Consider the following 20,890-nt stretch of genomic DNA (forward strand, 5'->3'; position numbering starts at 1 on the left):
AGGTTATTTACATTACTAAGGTGCACCAATGTGCCAAATATGAACTCATTTGGCAAAATTGGCATTCGGACGGTTTTGCATGGTTTTCTGGCAGATTGGCTCTTAAGTTAACAAAAAATAAAAATAAATCAAAGAACAATTAGCATTTTTTTTTATTTATTTAGAGGAAAATGTCAACAATGTCAATACACTTGATATTTGTATTGATATTTATTGATTACGGACATACTGGTAATAAGTTATTTTCTATCAGTCTTTAATTGTAAAAAAAAACATTACAGAAACAAAAACCAAACGCGTGAAATTTATCTAAATATACTGAATATTGCTCCTAGAACTAAACATGGTAACATGAATTCGCGTACGTAACAGATAAAACAATTACAAAGAATATAAGAAGGCTCAAAATATCTACAGTAGAAACCCATCTATATATCTGTGACACGCCAATATATATCGTACAATTTTCAAAATAACGCACACCTGCCCTACACATTTTCTTTTTCTAAAACCAATAAAATCATTTTCATTTGCAATAGTGAACACAAGCTTTAACTTTTTTTAAGTCAGTAAGACACCTCCATATCAAAATCAACAAAACATTTAAGAAATCAAAATAAGTAATATGTGTATTTATTTTCAAGCTGTTTTGTAGACTTATAAAATGAAATGATAAAAAGTAAAGTTCATCCGTTATCAAAGGAACGTTTTTCAAAAAGTAGATAAAAGAAAGACTATAAACTATCATGAATGGAAACGAATAAGGCCAACTGGTTTGAAAACATGAAGATTCTTTTTGTATTTTAATGGTTTATTATAGAATTAAACACATTCTTTTCTAAAGGTTATTCATGTGTAAACCGGTGCGATTAACTCCCAAACAAAAGTCCAAAGGAAAAATGTGTTTAATCCTTATAATTCTTCAACAAAACATCTGCGATTTTTAGTTCACATATACAGCATTTGTTTATGTAGATAATGGTGAACTTGTTTAATAGCTAACTAAACATCTTCCTTGTATGACAACCGCATCCAATTCCTTTATATTGACAACGAGATGTGAAGAAAAAAAAACACATACTAGGTCAATTTTCAAAATAGGGGTACAACAGACAACATTGTGTTATAATCCTAATCACTGCAAAAAATACAAATGTGTAACTCAGGTGTACAAAAAGGCATATATAATATACAAATAGAAATAGGAAGATGTGGTGTGAGTGCCAATGAGACAACTCTCCATCCAAGTAACAATTTAAAATCATTATAGGTTAAAGTACGGCCTTCAACACGGAGCCTTGGCTCACACCGAACAAGAAGCTATAAAGGGCACCAAAATTACTAGTGTAAAACCATTCAAACGCGAAAACCAACGGTCTTATCTATATAAACAAAACGAGAAACGAGAAACACGTATATATTACATAAACAAACGACAAATACTGTACATCAGATTCCTGACTTAGGACAGCACATTATCAAAAATGAAAGACAGGAATACAAAAAATTGATAGCACATTTACACAATGATGGGATGTATAATTGTTTGCATTGTACGCTCTTAGTAAGTATTTATATATGCACTTTCGAATACATGATTAACAAAAGATAGATACTGTTAAAGCTTTATATTTTATATTTTGTTGACTAAAGATACGTTCGTCTCGTGGTCTGGATTTTCAAATTCTTTTGACGTTTTACACATTTTCCCAATTATTGTCTTTATATGTTTCCGTGCACCTGTAAAATACCATAACAAGTATTAATTATTCTATTATAAAGTTACTTTCATCTACAAATGATGTAGTAAACACAAATAAATTGAATGTGTATTGCAATCAAAGTCATGGCCGTTCTGTTTAAGACAGAAGTGTGAATCAAACCAGTGCCAAATAAACTTATCATAGATACCAGGTATGAAATTTAATATTTACGCCAAACGCACGTTTTGTCTACAAAAGACTGTATGTCTGTGACCATGCTATCTTAGATTAAGACATGTCTCAGGGTAAACAAATGACTGATCAAACAGAAAAATCAGAGAATGCCATATTCATTAAACAGTTCTATTTTTTATTCTAAAACTGAAATTAAAAAAACGATAATTTCAGAGTATTAAATATCATAAGCAAAAGTTTACCAGTCACACATATCGTATGTTATGTTTTAAAAACCGATTAAGTCAGTCTTTTCTCATTTAAAAGTGTGCTCGTTCAAACAAATACAACACTGTTTTGTTTAATACAACTATTCAATTCAATATGCATATACTCAAACGAAATAGATGTAACTTCGATCCTTATAATACTTACTCAAAATGTTTAACCACAACAACTGTTAATGACAGTTAAGATTAACAATTTACTTACGAACTACTAAAATGCCCAAAACTACTAATAATAAACATCCAGCTATTACGAGAGGTATTTCATAATTTGCAGAGGACTTTTTGTTAACACGTTCTACTGTATGCGAAGTATTCTCATCAACACTTCTTTCCGTTGAAAAATCTAAAATAAACAATGAAAATATTCAAAACAAACTATTTGCATCGACATCAGTAAGTTTCTAAACCAAATATTTGGAAAGCTAAAAATTAAAACCCAAATGAATAGTCATAGGTCATCTTTGACCATTACTGCAGTAACATTAACTTTAGTATGTAATCGTTATATACTTTAATAAACTAGAAATTATATTTCAAATTTTGCATGGGAATATTCCAGAAATTGGTTGGTTTCCTATTGTAAATTTTCATAAGTTTGAACCAGACTTGGGGTCATTTACAATTACAAACTTTGAACGTAAATTTTCTTTGTCCCAATCTTTTCGGTGCGTAAATTTCAAAACTCGTTAGCTATTCATGTTTCTGCAGTGATATTTGAAATTTTTATAAACGTTATATTTGTTTAATTGGTGAATTATCAAGTCAAGGATTTTATTACCACAAATTAATTAAACCCGAATAAAGTTTCACATAGATACACAATTTTTTGTTGGGTGAATTTGTTTTTTTAAACCCGCGATATTACATTCTAACTATTACATAGGTGTTGTTTATACAGCACATTAACTTCGATACGACCAAAAGAACACATTGATCCATTGAATACATTTCGTTTTTAAAGGTTATCAATCTAATAATTATTTTTGTTTTGGTTGGCTTTGGACTTTCAGTACTTAGGTCGGTACTTTGTGTATTTTATCTTTATGTTTTTTTCTGTTTTTATGCTTTTACCAATCTGATATATTTAGTCATTTCTTCCTGCTACATCACTGTTCAAATTTACTCTGTATGTGTCTTCTCACAAATCTGGAGACTCATGTTCAGGAATTTTCATTTGTTGCGGTCTTCCAGGTTTGTTTTAACTTATTCTCTTGTTTTCTGTCCTGTCATTTGTGTTCTTGTTTACTATGTTAATCATTTTGCCATGTCAGTGACTTTTAAAGCAAACAATACGGTATGGGTTTTGGGTTGTGTAGAGTGTTAAACACTGTTTGAAACCAATAATTGGTTTAAATCTCGCAAAATTAGACTTTTGATTTGTTGGAAAAAAAACTACATTTCAAAATTAAGTATTAGGTTATTAATTTCCTAATAAAACCTGTCTAAATGTATTTATCATTGTTATCTTTAAAAAATCGGTTTATAGAAAAAATGGACAAACATAAAATAAAACATTGGAGATTACATAATTAAAGAGAAAAAGGAAAACCCTTCGAGGATCAAATTACGCTTTAATTGACCTTTTGTGAATTATAATTGCAGATGATTATTTGTGTTTCCGTAATGTTCTGAAATAGATTTGCGTTGCATATTCAACACAAAGACACAAAATTTTTAAAGATGTAAATAACCAAAATGGCTGTTTAATCCTCAATCTAGAAAACAAAATATTTCAATAACTATTTGAATAAAGACAAACCTGGACATCTAGGTGTAACGTTTCCTTCAAATGTAATCTGTTCTTTTAAAAAGCCACATTGTAGTCTTGGTTGCTTATTGCAATCTTCATTCCGCAGCTTATATTCTGCCACAAAGCTCACACGGTAGAAAAGTCCAGTTTTTGTGGAATTCAATCGAACTTTATTTTCCACCACACGATTCTAAGATCAATAAGAATCAATTTATTAATCAATGAATGAGCCTGAAACTAAGTAACATAAAAGAATGACGACAACACCAAATTATTTATTGATTCTTTAGTGGCACATAATTTTGGCATGTTCAGAACGAATGTAAATTTAACAATAAATACAGGAGGTAAGTCATGTAACATCAATCGTCCGGGAAGGAGGATTGAAAAATATGTGATGCCACTGCAAAATTGTAGTTTATTGAAGAGGGACAGAAATTGTGCGTTACGCGAGATTTCCTAGGGATCCCTAGATAATAATTGCATGGGCTCTTAACGTTCATGGAGCGTGGCACTCTGATTACACGAGGCTTCGGATTTATATTCCTAATTGTGAACACAAAATTGAGAATGTAAATAGGGAAAGTGTCAAAGCGACAACAACCCGAACATAGAGGAGACAACAGCCGAAGTCCACTAATGGGTATTCAATGCAGCGAGAAACTCCCGCACCAGGAGGAGTCCTTTAGCTGGCCTCTAAACAAATATGTTTACTAGTTCAGTGATAATGGCATAGCTAAATAATACAATTAATTAGCTAAATAACTACCACAATTTGGTATTAATTAGTATTGAAATTTTCACTGTTGTTAATAAATGTAATATAAGTCATAGAAATCTAATCTTCAGTTTTATAAAAATTCTCCTTAATTTTTGGGAACTCGTTTTACAATTTCAAATGTGACTTCACTTTGTGCGTTACCCTGGCTTTGGATAACTCAGCTGTGTATTACTAAGTGCTGGTAATTAGGTTGTTTTATATAATGTATTCGTTTGTATTCTGTAATTTGTCATCACTTTAGTTTTTATCATGTTCATCTTTTTATATAGTCATTTTATAAAATAAATTTTCTGTCTGTAAAAGTATGATTTATTCAAAATAATAAGGATGTTCTTTTCCGCGACAAATTACCCTGACCGTATTGTACTTGTTTCGGCTTTTACATTTTTTTTATCTGATCATCACCGAATAGTCTTGTGTGGACAGAGCGCGCGTCGGGCGTGTTAAATATTTAACCTGGTACCTTTTGTTGAATATTATTCGTGTGTTTTTCTGTCATTTATTTTCTCTCATTTATTTGTATTTTAGTCCTGTAATTCAATGTTGTCATTTCAATGTTATAACTATCATTTTCATTAAATAGGGAGGTTTGGCATGCCACAAAACCAGGTTCAACCAACCATTTTTGTTTTTTCTTAAAATGCCCTGTACGAAGATAGGAAAATGGATATTGTTATATTATAGTTCTGTGTGGGTTACATTTTAACGTTGTATTTCTGTTGTGTCGTAGTTCTCTTATATTTGATGAGTTACCCTCAGTTTTAGTTTGTAACCCAGATTTGTTTTGTTTTTCTCTATCAATTAATTAATTGTGAACAGCGGTATACTATTGGTGCCTTTGTTTACTCTCAAGTCACAATCTTGCAGCTTAATATGACTACTTCAGAATTTTTAATAGTCCTTGTTTTAAACACAAAAAGTCATTTAAAAACAATCATCTTTAAAAGACAATTTTTTTGGGGGTATATAATAAATGTGCAAAATACTCAAGACACCTCTATACACATTGTATCAGCAAGAAATAATTGTTCTTAATTTTGCTTGTGAACTACATGATATTTACCCCAATGTAAACTGAGCAATTAGGCAATGGATATACTTTTCTTATTTGTATCTTGATTTTCAATGTATCGTTATATGATGTTATAGAAGCATTAGCTGCATCTGGTAAATCTGAAATAAAATGTTTTTCTGATAGATATATTTGATAGAAATTCAAAATTCGATTTCAATTATCACTAAACTTTGGGAAGATGTTTAAAGAGTAATAAAGCATTCATATACTTAGACTTTCCTCCGAATGTGTACATAGCATGCTTAAATACCATGAAAAACACGACAAATGCCAGATTTGTTACAAGATCCGGAAAAAAATGAGATCATCGCTTTTTTTCGTGAAAATTAGTTTTCTTTATAGTATTGTGCAAACTAACCTTTGTCTTTAAGTCGTTTTTCTTTTATTGTCGTGGTGTAGTTAATTACCTTTCGACTTCTTAATTTTGATCGACTCTTCTTGATAGAGGGCTGTTGCTCACAAGGAAGCCATTAAATCAAGAGTTCCAAATGGTGAAGTTGAAATTATCTCTTCGTAAATTTTACGGACGACATTACGGGTGCCACATGTGGAGCAGGATCTGCTTGCCCTTCCGGAGCACCTGAGATCAACCCTAGTTTTTGTTGGGTTTGTGTTGTTTATTCTTTTGTTTTCTATGTTGTGTCATGTGTACTATTGTTTGTTTGTTTGTCCTTTTCATTTATGGCCATGGCGTTTTCAGTTTATATTCGATTTATGAGTTTGAATGTCCCTCTGGTATCTTTTGTCCCTTTTTTTTTATGTCTTCTCATTTTTTAATGTTTCATATTTTAATCCATAAAGCTTATTCCTAATTTAATAGTGATACATGTAAAACTATATAATGGTAAATAAACAACAGAAATAAGAGCTATAGTATTACTTTAGTCGTGTGTTGATCTGCACTTATTTGAAAAGGAATAATTAAGACAATAAAAAAGATGCATCTAAAAGCAGTATGCTGGCCTACCTGACTTAAGCATTGTCAATTTAGGCTAGAAGAATTAAAAAAATCCAATCCGTAGAACCATGCAACAAAACCTAATTTGCGGTTAAAATTTTTCCTTTAAATGCAAAACTTGAAAATGTATTACTTACATTGAAACCGCTTTTCGTCAAGTTGTAATGTGCGTGTGTTGGCGTAAAATCCACACGAGCATGTATAGTTAACATTTATGTCTGTGATGGAAAAGTTTTTAATAATCAGTGAAAACTGAGTTGACAACAGGTTAACATTCTCTTCGTATTTCTCCTCATTCGAAGAAAACCCATTGTACATTAGTCCTCGACCATAAGTTCCTCCTGACCATTGCCGAACAGGACAATCTTTGGAGTTTTGCAATGGGTGAAATGTATAACATGTTAGCATAACATCCCGTCCAAATATAGCAGGATACGTGGTCATATTCCAAGAGACTAAAATGGAAAGAGCGAGATGTATAGACTTCATTAACAATGTATTTAAATTTGTTCACAATTACAGTAAATAGAACTAAATGTTATCAACCTTACTTGTTGCGCTCATCATATTGAACTTTAAAGCCAAAACGAAATGAAACGAAACGTATTTCTGTGTGTAGCATATTCAGTTGGGCTGTTTCGGCTACAAGAAATGGAAACTGGCTGGCGATGTCCATGTTTATGTTACTCAAAGTTGAGTTTTTAAAGCTGAATTCTTTCAGTCTGACCAATATGTCTCGTTTAAACACTATCATTTTTACAAGAAAATGTATGAAAAAGTAATTTGCAACTTCAGATTAAAAAAAATAATGATGCATATATTTTTTTTATTACTAAATGGCTAGTTTTTACTATCTGAAGAAAATTTTTCAATTTGTCCAAATTACTTTTTTATTGTTTGATTTAAGCCATTAATTCGCCGACATGTTTATGTATGCAGTAACCTCAGCGTTACCCTTATTGTTAAAATTAGGAGATCGCAAACAGGAAACCCAAATTGGCAGAAAAAGTCAACAAATGTAACATTGCTCAGTCATCCAAATAAACTTTATATATCTTGCTGTATATGTTATACACGTGCTTACCGGAATATTCATGCTTCTTAGTGATTGTTTACAAAGGTGACAATCGGTAAATTTCGGTTTTAAAAACGACTATTGATCAGCTGCCATATTTCACAACACGGACCAAGTGAAATATTTGTTGACGATAATATGATATGGATACGTGAAAAATGTTAAATCGTCTCCAGAAGACAAAGTTTTTATGTAAATGCATTTGTAAACCAATTGGATTAAAACTGTTTTTCACCAGTCCTCGCTTCATATAATTTTTAAAAAGGACATGCAATAAAGTAAGTATAATTTGGATGAAAAGTGTATATAATATATGCGTATGTCACGCATTGGATTTTGATGGTGACATAATACTTATGTCTCACCTGAACTATGTGTATAACTTATTTGAGTATTTAATAGAATTAATACATGAACTGCAACACTTTCAAAATCCATTCTTTAATCATTGATGTACAAGTTCAAGATGATTGTCGACTGTCTGTTTCCAGCTTTAAATCAATAATTATACTTCAAATGAGCTTCAATTCACAACAAATCAACATTCTGTAAATATAAACAATAAATATATTCAATTAGCTAAATAAAACGGCTGTAAACCTTGTTTTAGTATTGATCACCTTCTGATGGTTCATGTGAAGATGCAAATGTGGTGTCCTCTCAACTTGCAGGATAATCTACTACTCGTTTAAAAAATTGAAATACAATAAATTGTACAGATAGCTACAATCCTTAATTATACCTTTTTTGAAAATCAAAGGTACCAGGTTTTGGGACCCATGCCTGGTTTTATCAAATATATGTCTCAATTAGATCTACTCAAATTTGTTGCTATTTAATTTTCATTGTTGTTTTTGTACTGTTGTTTGCGTCCTTTTCATTTACCATTTTTATAAATAGTCATGGTGTTACTGTTAGTTTAGTCTCGACTTTAAAGTTTGAATGATTTTTTATTGTTTTGGTTTTGAATGATCTACAACTCTGTGATTGATTTGGGCAATACTGATGAATTTAACTTAGACAAGACTAGACTAATGTATCAATATTTCTTACTATAAAATATACAACTGAGTACAAAATAAGAAAACAACAACAGCAACTTAATGAGAGACTTTTGAACATTTGATTTTTTTTAAGGTGCAGATATCTTTACATTTTCCCTTCACTTGCTTTGGATTTATTATGCATATCGTTAATCTAGTGACTGACAAAAAATGTATGCCTTCTTAAATTGACCAAATGACCTATTCCCATTCTACACATGTATTGATGCTAATAGGAGTCCAGAAATCTGCATTTTTAGCTATAATACAAATATTGGCCTGCTATCATGGGTATAAAATAGGTTTTCGCTTCAGTAAGATTCCATTGCAGAGTTTGGTATCAAAACAAACATATTTGAAATATGAATTATTAATTTTTCATTATGCAAAAAAAATCATATTATCAACACGAACATAAAAACATTAGTACAGTTAAAATATACCCTTATTTTCAATAGCAATGTTTTTATAACGAACAATTTCAATTCTGATGAGCGCTACACCACATCTTTATTTTGCTTAAGCACTCCCGTATCTAAAAGCATCGCTGACGAATTATTCACTTGAAAGGGATTCATTCGACCTCTGTGGATCCCTATTCATAAGACCTTCAATTTAACCCCGTGGAATAATGTGGCGTGCACATTCATTTTACTTGAAAGTGAAACCAGAGTTTAGCCATTTGATTGAGTTATTTGAGCAACACACACTCGTTCTTATGTAGATAAACACGATGATTAACGTATATGTTAACCTTCATCATAAAATTAAACAAACCAAGAAAAATCCAATTGCACGAGTTCTCTATCTACTTATATATATATTTATGTTTATATCGGTTTATACAAAAGAGGTTTGAAAGATACCAATGATACGTTTTGAGGGTTTCTAGATTATTGATCAGCTGGCGTCTAGATTAAAACAAACACGAAATGCTTACCGATATGTTATCTGGCCCATGCATTGTGTAATTGTTTATTTAAGATTTTTTTTACATTTTGGGTTTATCTTTCAGTAAAATTAATTATTTGTTTTTATTTTGTTTTAAATCAGAAAGTTCAACATGATTTTGCCAGATATTTCCCCTTGAAATTAGCACTTTTACAACATATGTAGACAAGCGTTAAGCATTTTACATTATAACCCATGATTTGGGGGTATTAACAACTTCTACGGTGAGCTGTAAATATCATAGATTGTACATCATTGTTTTTGTAGATATTATGTCTATGAAATGTGAACAACACTAGAAGAAGAAGAAAAATTGTGAAAAAACAGAGCTTTTCAAAAGACGAATTTTAAATAAGATGGTCATTTGTAAAAACATGTATTTTAGTTAACCATAATTAAATGAAGGTTCTTATTCGCAAATGATTTATTGTTTGACATTAGACGAATTTTATCCTAGTCTATTTAAACCCATCTTCCAGGTATTTCAAAATTTATTACCGGCAGTAGTTATTTTTAAAAAATAAAATGTACAGGTAATTTCTCAATCTATGTTCATTTTATTAAAATACACACTACCACTACTCATTTCCTAAAATAATCTCGATTCATACACTTTAAGTGAATGAAACATCCATACGTGGTATTATTTTTAAACGAAATGTAAACAATATTCATAAGAAATAACCCTTCACTACAATGAGACTTTGTGGGTGCAAAATACTAGTTTCTGTGTAGACTTTGCGAAATAGACACCTATCAAGGCATATGGTATTTTGTGTTATTATTTAGTATTTTATTATAAAGGAGTTAAAACATTTCTGCAAATGCAATTTCCTGAAATATTCTACCATTTCAAGACTAAGGATGGTTGTTCTTAGAATGAAATTCAAAACAGTGTGGCTGTGGCTATTGATTGACAGATTAAATTCATCCATTGACTGGGACAATTTACGTGAACGTTTGTCTGTAACGACCACTGTTCACGACGTACCTACGATAGACATTTAAACTGTGGGGTCACCTACTGTTTCTTAACGCCTTTAATTATAAAATAATTCGAAAAATTAATCAGGAATAATCTTTATGTTTTGATTTATATAATTGATATAAATCAAAACGTCGTGTTATTTCTGATTAATTTTTTTCGAATTACTTTATTTAGGTGTTGAAAACCTTTGGTGACCCCATAGTTTAATATTCTTTTAAAAGTGCATAGTGAGCAGTGGTCGTTACATACAAATGTTCACCTAAATTTTCCTAGTCAATGGATGAAATTAATGTGTCAATCAATGGCCACGTCCACACTGTTTTGAATTTCATTTTTTACGTTAAACATACATTATTTATATACGTCAATATAAAAAAGAAAATGTGGTATGATTGCCAATGACACAACTCTCCACAAGAGACCAAAATAACACAGAAATTAACAATTATAGGTTACCGTACGGCATTCAACAATGAGCAAAGCCCATACCGCGTAGTCAGCTATAAACGGCCCCGAAAAAATGACATTGTAAAACAATTCAATCGAGAAAACTAACGGCCCCGAAATTTATATAAAAATATGAATGGAAAACAAATATGTAACACATAAACAAACGGAAACCACTGAATTGCAGGCTCCTGAAGCATGTTCGAAATAAAATGAAATTTTACCTTTTATACTAATAAAAACCTGTCATATAAAAGATAGGCGAAAGATATGAAAATGGACATTCAAACTCATACGTCGAAAATACACTGACAGAACAAATAGACAAATAACTGTACACAATGGCTCATCAACTGTAATATACGTTTAATACAAGTAGTTTTTATCCTATTACATATTCATACAGCGGCAAGGATATGTATGAAAACTGTATCAAATATATAATATAGGACTGTTAACGTATTCTCCAATCATTTACACATAGACACATTGACACATCGACATATAGACACATCAACACATAGACAAATCGACAGAGCGACTTATGATAGACACATCCACGCATTGACACATCGGCACATTGGTGCTATATTTCTCTTTGATACAGCCTTTGGCGCAAGATTGCTCTTTGACACAACCTACGGCGCTAGATTGCCGTTTGTCACAGCACACAGCGTTATATTACATTTTGAGCCTAACCCTTATCCTAAACTCTAATCCAAAACCAACGCTAACTCTTAACCTAACCATAAACCCTAATATTAACCCTAAATGTGACACTAAACCCTAACCCTAGCCTAGGTCGCTAGATTACCTCTGGAGAAAGCGTACGGCGTAAAATTTCTATTTGACACAGCATACTTCAGAAGATTCCTATTTTACACAGCCTCTAGCGGTAATTTTCCCTGCACTTACCATGGAACCAGAGAACCTAGATGACAACTTGTCATGACACACTTGGCGTTATGTTGTTCTTTACCAAGGCATAGCTATGGCGAAAGATTCCGATCATAAACCAGTGCCAGTGTGTCGATATGTTGATATGCCAATGAGTCTAATGTGTCAATTTGTCGATATGTGGATGTGTCGATGTGTCCAGATTAATCATTAACTGTAATGCCGATTTATTTATTATAATCTGCTGATGATAATTATTTCTTCTGGTGCTGCTGAAATGTTGTTACATAGAAATGGAAAGTTCACAATTAGGAAATTCACATTTGGGATTTTCACAATTGGGAAAGACCCCATTTTTATTTTTAAATCTGACAAGAATTGTATCAAATCAAATCAAATCAAATCAAATATTTTATTATAGTCTCACCTCTATACATGTACAATACAAACATGAACACAATATCTACAACATGTTTTAATTAAAAGTACAAAACAATCTTAAAAACATTCGAGAGCCACTCTCAAAAGAGTTATGAGAGACTTTTACATAAAAAATTTGTAAGGGTTCCGCGGAACCCAGTGTCTCGCCTACTTTTGCTGGTTATCACACACTCGTCAAAAATGATGAAAAAAATCAATAAAATTATTCCTCTCAATACTATCTTTTGATTGTCAGAAGCTTCTGTCCAAGTTTGGTAAAAATCCAGGCTAGTTTAAGAATCTTAAAAATGTTTTAAATACTTTAACTGCAGACTGTATGTAATGTTAACTGGAAGAAAAACTAAGTCCATTTATAAGTAAAATACGGGGAAAATGGAATTTTATTTTTACAAAATTTACTTCTGGATACTATCTTCTGATCATAAACAAGCTTCTTACAATTCCAGGATAGTTTAAGAAAGTTATTAAAATTATAAAAACTTTAACCACAGAGTAAATGTAATCTTTCCTGGCAGAAAAAACTAAGTCCATTTATAAGTAAAATACGGAAAAAATGGAATTTTATTTTTACAAAATTTACTTCTGGATACTATCTCCTGATCATAAACATGCTTCTGGCCAAGTTTTGTACATTTCCAGGATAGTTTAAGAAAGTTATTAAAATTTAAAAACTTTAACTACAGAGTGAATGTAATGTTTCCTGGCAGAAAAAACTAAGTCCATTTATAAGTAAAATACGAAAAAAAGGAAATTTATTTTTACAAAATTTACTTCTGGATACTATCTTATGAACATAAACAAGCTTCTGTCCAAGTTTCGTACAATTCAATGATAGTTTAAGAAAGTTATTAAATTTTCAAAAACTTTAACCACAGAGTGAATATTTGTGGACGCCGCCGACGACGACGACGCCGACGGAATGTAGGATCGCTATGTCTCGCTTTTTCGACTAAAGTCGAAGGCTCGACAAAAAGGACAGCTCGATAAAAATACAAAACATCTTTTATCTATATAAAACATTCTTTCTTTGAATTAAAATATCATGGCAGATTTTGGCAGAATAAAAGCACAAATTTTCATTTGTAAATAAAAATATAAATTTTTCATCATCATTTAAGTCTAAAAAATCAATATTAAAAGAAACTGCTCTAGTAAAAACCTCTTGTCTTGCCTGTGAATATAAAGTGCAGTTGAGTAAAACATGTTTCTCATCTTCAATGAGTTTCTGTTGTATACTGGAATCATTAAAACAAAATCTTTTTTTCACTTAAAACCCCTTCATATCTGCCTGTTTCAATTCTAATCGGCGCCTCACCACATCGAAATTTAGCAAAGGCGCTTTTATATTTTACTGGCATATGAACACTTAAATAATGTTCTTTATAATATTCTTGTTTAAATAATCTATATGTACGCAGTTTACTGCGATCATTTGTGTTTAATCATTACACCATTTTCTCTTGTACATATCAAAAACATTACTTTCAATATTCTTAACATCATTTTTACTAAAAGTACAGTTTATCTATAATACTAAAATTACGAGGTCCAATTTATCAGCCGGCATCACGTTAAAACGATGAATCAAAGAATTCAACTTTATTTATAACTAATAAAGTACAATGGTGTAGATTAAAAATTACACCACTCCAGACCCTTTATTAATATTGCCAATAATTAACAAGTTCCGGGTCGAATCCGATACCGATACCAATTTAGTATATTCACCTGTTACTTTAACCTTATATGTACGTTCCACATCTGACAGGCGCACCACCAAATGGTGTATTTGATTTTGCTTTAAACACGGGTCATAATCACAGAGTCGACACAACTAAATTCAATCATTGTCAAATTGTTCCCTATTGTAGTTTTTTAATTAGTAAGACTTTCTAAGATAACAATACGAATACTTAAAATTTGGACTTAACTTGAAATAAGGCGTATAGGTACAGTTTTCAATTTGTTAGCGGGCATGACGTAAAACAGCGAATCAAAGAATTGAACTTTATTGGACAATGCTGTTGATTAAAAATACTCAATTCAAGGACCTGAATATTACCAATAATTGAAGAGTTCTAGGTCGACGGGTTCAAACAGAAAGATTTGAAAGCAGAGAGAATGTATCTTATAATCGGCACGACTTTTATCAGATGATAATACCAATACTAAAATAAGGCTTACGCATATAGTTATATACTTTAATTCAGTCACGGACCCGTGATATCACGGGTGTGTTCTAGTATTACAAAAATTTTCAATATTAAGTTCTCTAAATTTACTATGAACTCTAAAATTCCAGTTTTTTATTTTACTGTTACATATTCTATTTGCCCAAAAAAACACTTTTTTTATTAAGTCTGGTATCATTCATTTTCAAAAATCTTGACCAATTTCTAAAAATACATGACCATTGTTTAATTATACATGGCATCCAGCCCGTATCTCCATATAATGATAAATTTGGGGTATATTTTCCAACACCCATAAAAAATCTCATGGCTCTATTTTTAATTGCATTAATACATGTAAATTCCCTAGCTCCCCATATTGAGGAACCATATTCAATAACTGACATAACCAGTGTATCAAAACGTTTTACGAAATTTGTAGTTAAATATATATTATTGTCCAATTCATATTCAATAATAATTATATCTATTATCTCGTGTCAAAGGGAAGTGCAAAAAGGTTTTACACCAAGTGATTAGACATTCCGTTGGAATAGGTCATAATTTCCGATTTGAAATTACATTTAATATGTGGGTCGGAAAAAATTTGAGAAATATGTTATAAGGTCAAAACAGGTTCCCTTACTTGTTGTCATTTGAAAAGGGGTCTTGTATTTTTTCACAGCCAAAATTCTCGTGACGCCGATTTGTGTTTCCAACCCCAAATGTTTTCTCTTAAAAATATTGGCATTTAAGTGTTTCACTGTTCCAACACACCACACGAAACCCAACCAATATATACTTATCATAGGAAAATGTTACATTTTTACAATATAAAATGCGTAAAAGTAGCCTTGTAGGCACAAGGACGGCAAAATGTGTTAAAAATCTAGCAAAAACGGTAAGGCTATAACAAAATAATGTAGAGTTTATTTGGTCATTATAAAAAAAGAAGATGTGGTATGATTGCCAATGAAACAACTCTCCACAAGAGACCAAAATGACACAGAAATAAACAACTATAGTTCACCTTACGGCCTTCAACAATGAACCAAGCCCATACAGCATGGTCAGCTAAAAAATGTCCCGAAATGACAATGTAAAACAATTCAAACGAGAAAACTAACGACCTCGAGCTCATTTGTATAAAAAAAAATAACGAAATACAAATGTGTAACACATAAGCAAACGATAACCACTGATTACAGGCTCATTGCTGGTTTTTTTTATTATTATTAAATTCGTTTAAAACTATGCTCGATTTACAATTTTGAATATGTCTATCCATCATGCATGTAACAGTTTAAAACTGTATTTTAATTCAAGATATATTTTGTTTGCGTCGTTTTGTTCTATTAAATATCATCAATTATACCCCACTTCTTTTTTTTAAACACCATCCTTGACTTTAATAGAGATTTATGTACATGTAAGGTATGGTACTCACTGAAAAATAATCTTGTTTGGGGAAGATGGGACATACAGTTGTCATATATATCATGTATATGGTCATTTGAAATACAAGTGAAGTCTCCTACCATTAAGAATTTGACCAATAAGTAAGTGAAAATTGCAAAAAATTTGTTCCTGTGCGTGACAAAAGAAGTACACTGTGTATTATTAGACACACATAACAATGCACCCCAAATTGTGATTTGTTGATAGATGTCTACTAAACATTGGTCTGAAATAATCGTCATTTTGTCATTTTGAGGATGTCATCCTAGTGGATCTGACTTATTGTAACTGTACTATTTACTACCATAGACTTATTTACCATGCTTTTATTCAAACCATTGGTGGTATTTTATAACATACAATTATCATAAAGTTAGAATTTAAATGTCAGTGTAGAATGTAATCAAAATGTCATATTTCTTATATATCAAACTAGTCTAAGATATCAGATATCAAGGTTAATGTAAAAATACACATATTGGAATTTCCCATTCGTGTCAAGGTCAAGTGTCAGAAATTTGTAGTTTGTAATTGCCGATTAAAGTTTGTAATTTCAGATTAGACCTTTTAATACTGGCAAATTATATTCTACATCTGTACAAGGGGAACTTCTTACCGTTTCCCATCCTACGTATTGAGATCGTATTTATTTTAGCTGGAATTTTGCCTATAATTAAAGCTATCAAAACAAGAAACAAATAAAAATTCGGAGAATATATATAGTATTATACGTCTAAGTTACGTTTGAGTAGCAAAGCATCTTATAAGACATTTACATTTACATTAAGTACATATATGTCAATAATTATTATTCTGACATCTGCGGTCTTTTTGGGTTGTTTTTGTTAGGAAGGGGTGTGTGTTCTAGGTCCGTGGGATGTCCGCGAGTAGTCCCAAGAAAAATAAACACGGACTCCAGACTTAAGACAGTCACCCAATGTTCTTTCTCGATATCGTTTAAGGTTTCTTTTCAGGTAGTAAAAGCAAACGTCATTTTATTACTTGTTCGGTGTTTGTATGTCTGAATTTGTTAATTTAATTAACCGTCTATCTTTAATTTAATGTCATGGTTTTCGTGTATCGATTGACTTTTTAGTTTAGAAACATGATTTATTTATAAAAAGTAATTTGTTTTTAAACAGTTTTCAGCAACGTAGAGTATTCTCAGATCGGTACTTTATGTCTTTTGTCGGTTTGTTTACCTATTCGTTGATTGTTGAGGCACTGCTCAGTTCCGGTTCTTATTATCCAACTGTTTTTAACAGTTTGTCAGCATTGTCTCAGGTTAGGGAGTATTGGATTGTTTTTTAATTAACATGTTTCACTCCGCCTCATTCGATATGTCCCGATTCAAGAGCCTGTGATTCATTGGTGGTCGTTGCTTTTTTGTCATATGTGTTTGCTTATTGTTTAAGGCCGTATATGATAACATAGATAATGTCTACTTGAACTTAATTTGCTCTCTGATGGATGATTGTCTTTTTCGGCAATCTTACCACTCCTTAATATTAAATTATTTCAAAATTGGCAATTTTAACCAGATTTTTACTTGTTTACCAATATATCAAGAAATCAGATAAGTTTTCATATATCATTCATCCAACTATTTATCGGATAATCCAGCGGGAAATATTACATATAGGACTAAATACAAAGTAATCGTAAATCGTATAGTTTTGCGGCATTTTTGGGCCATTCACATGAGCTGGTCAACAAGCACTCAAGATTCGAACTTAATTTCTTCCATGACCTTCATTAGTGTTTAATTCTAAAAAGTAAATTATTGTGCATTCAACTTTCATCTCTTTTATTAGGCCAAATAAAATAGTATGTGTGGTTCCAGTTACATATAAAATAAAATTAGGGTAGGAAGGTAGGGATACTTTTTTATTTTATGTTATTTTTTTACATTGATTCTATGGGAGCAACATTCTGACTTTAACAGTGCTTTAATGGAAAATGAAAAAAGAATCTTTAGGGTAGGCTATTATTATGACTAAAAAGTAGGGTAGGTAGGGTAACTGGAACCACACATATATTTTTATTTGGCCTTACCTTAGTTTCGATCCATCATCAAAATAAAACTTTTATTTAATGTTATTATTTGGTCCCTTCAAAAAAAGATTAGCATGTTATAGGATTCTCGATTGGTTTAAATTTTGCAAAGATAATAGATTCCTTCAGTAACAACTTCAAATTACTCGTTTGCTTGCTACAAATGTATACATGTATAATACATCTTTGTAACATGCCAATTATTGTGTGGAGTTAGATTAGAAAAGTGCAGTTAGATAATTCAAATGAATCGATTGATAAGCAGCAAAGATCAATATCTTTTGAAATTTATTCATGATTTGAGCAAATTCGAACGCTATACCCCAACATAAACTTCGAATGTAAATAGATCGTAAAGATCGCAAATACATGTACAGAAATTGAGATGACCCTTTTTTTAAAAGCATTTCACAAATAAAGTAGTAAAAAATCTTTTAACAGTTAAGATCAGCTAAACTACAGAGTAAAACATTATCTTTTAATTGATTTATTTCACATACGTAGACACAACTATTAAAATGTAAACTTATTAGCAAAAACAATATTTCTATATTGAAAGTTCATGTGACAAACAGAGACCTGGGCTTAGTTCAATATCGTAGCAGCTACATATATAGCTGCTATCAATATATATGTAGCAGCTTATCTATAGCTACACGTTCAATTGGCCGATTCAGAATCTAATGCATCCTGGGTAATATTTTCGAAAGCGTTCACCAAAGCGTTTTGATTGGTTTAAAACGTTATAAACAATGGAAATTCAACCAATGACGTAACGCTGTTTTCACTTTGGGGTACGAACAATGAAATTACCCATGATGCTTTAGATTTTAAATAGGCCAATAGTCAAAATATACGTCGCACAACGTAGTCGCTACGATATTGAACGCATCCCGGGTGAGCATTATTCGACAAGTCGAAGTCAAAAATAGTCGTTTGACCGAACACCGTACGTACAGTACTTAAAATCATGAAGAAAGGAATTAGCATTCTCTTACACTACCATTACATATATATAGCATATAAAGTAAAATAATCGATGAAAAAGTATTTTACCTACCATAACACCAGTACGTTATCGATAGACATCATGAACGAGAATAACTAGTTTTAATGTTCTCACTTAAGGATTTTAAAAATAAATGGAACTACCGAGTCTATTTATATCACAGAACATCGATTATTGCTTCTTGACCTACTTTTTGAAAGGGGAACATCTCAGAATACTGACTTTTAAAAAATATCACAGTGGCGAAAATATACATGAACGCAGTCTTTGCGGCATAGTGTATCAAACAAATGAAATATGATATTACAGTAAAAATGAAGGGCCCAACTCAATTGCATTTGATACGTTGTCTAATTTATATTTCGATTTAAATTTGCATGTTGCCGGTATCTCGGTCGCTATCTCGAGGTCGCTATATTATTAGATATACATGATTCATAACTTCGATAACGATTCAAAGGGACGCGAAAAGTTGAATGTTTTTTTTACTACATTACAAAGGAAACTCAACAATGGTATTTCTCTTTCGCTAGTAAAATTAAGTATTAAATGTATTTTGAGATGCCCTATACATGTACTGATTTTATTAAATACGGAGAAACCTAGATCTATATATAAACGAACAAAACACCACAGAAGTTATTTATATTCGTACTCATTCACATTACACAAACAAATATAGACTAAGTCAGGCAAATGTGTTAAAATTGACTAGTAAATGATTATCCAACACAGTATGCAGGGAATAACATGTACATGTAAGAAGGTATAAACATTACTTTCCGAATTCATGCAAGTTAAACCCTTTCCCACAATATTTGATCTGTTGTTTATAATGTGTCATAATATATATGATGTCTATGCTTGTCCCACAAAACCTATTTATTTATTTTTTTAATCAAAACTGCATTCTTCTACTTTTATTTAACCTAAACTGCATTCTTCTACTTTTATTTAACCTAAACTGCTTTCTTATCAAACACAAAATAAATAAATAAATCATACCGTATATTTGCTGTCTTCATGGTCTTAGTAATTAGAGAGTTGATCGCTCACATACATGTGTAACTCCGCAACATTCTGTATTTGCCTGTCCTAAGTTTGGAGCCTGTAATTCAGTGGTTTTCTTAAGTTCATGACTTTGTATGTCATTTTTTTTCGAACAATTACATATGTATAAATGAGCAGACTGAAACGTGACCGGACAAGTCTGAACAACACAGTGGTCCAAAGCTGCACATTTACGTCTTTTCCAGTTCAACCACACATTAGGTAATTTTAGGCAAAGTTCTAAACCAGACCTATCTTATTTTAAATGTATTGATCATTGCCGTTGTTCACTTAGAGTACATGGATCTGGACCTATCTGGTCACCACAGGATTCCAAAGTTGTCCAAATATGTTTTGTGTATATCTACAAATGAATACATTCTTTCGGTCTTACTTGTTTAGTCCCTACGTAAAGTTTTTAAACCAGACCTAGTTCATTTCAAATGTTTTAACCGTGCCTATTGCCAACTTGAATATTGTCCTGGAAATACGGGTTCATCTGAAAGCAACTTATATTTGTATATATATAATTGTCAGTTCTTACTTTATATCGACAAAGAGTCAATGTGTATAT

At 31.4% G+C, this 20,890-nt stretch overlaps 1 protein-coding gene across 1 annotated transcript; it reads right to left on the reverse strand.

Moving 5' to 3' along the window:
- Nucleotides 1-227: 227 nt before the first annotated feature.
- On the reverse strand, nucleotides 228-19,386 carry LOC134682048 (uncharacterized). The gene is made up of 7 exons (XM_063541646.1): nucleotides 19,318-19,386; nucleotides 8,172-8,352; nucleotides 6,869-7,186; nucleotides 5,762-5,871; nucleotides 3,927-4,107; nucleotides 2,370-2,510; nucleotides 228-1,740 (listed from the first exon to the last, which is right to left on the reverse strand). The coding sequence occupies exons 2-7, from the start codon at nucleotides 8,242-8,244 to the stop codon at nucleotides 1,634-1,636; spliced, it is 930 nt and encodes a 309-aa protein (XP_063397716.1). The 5' UTR covers nucleotides 8,245-8,352; nucleotides 19,318-19,386; the 3' UTR covers nucleotides 228-1,633.
- Between the last annotated feature and the right edge of the window lie 1,504 nt (nucleotides 19,387-20,890).

This window comes from Mytilus trossulus, chromosome 8 (assembly GCF_036588685.1).
Source record: "Mytilus trossulus isolate FHL-02 chromosome 8, PNRI_Mtr1.1.1.hap1, whole genome shotgun sequence".
Lineage (NCBI taxonomy): Eukaryota > Metazoa > Mollusca > Bivalvia > Mytilida > Mytilidae > Mytilus > Mytilus trossulus.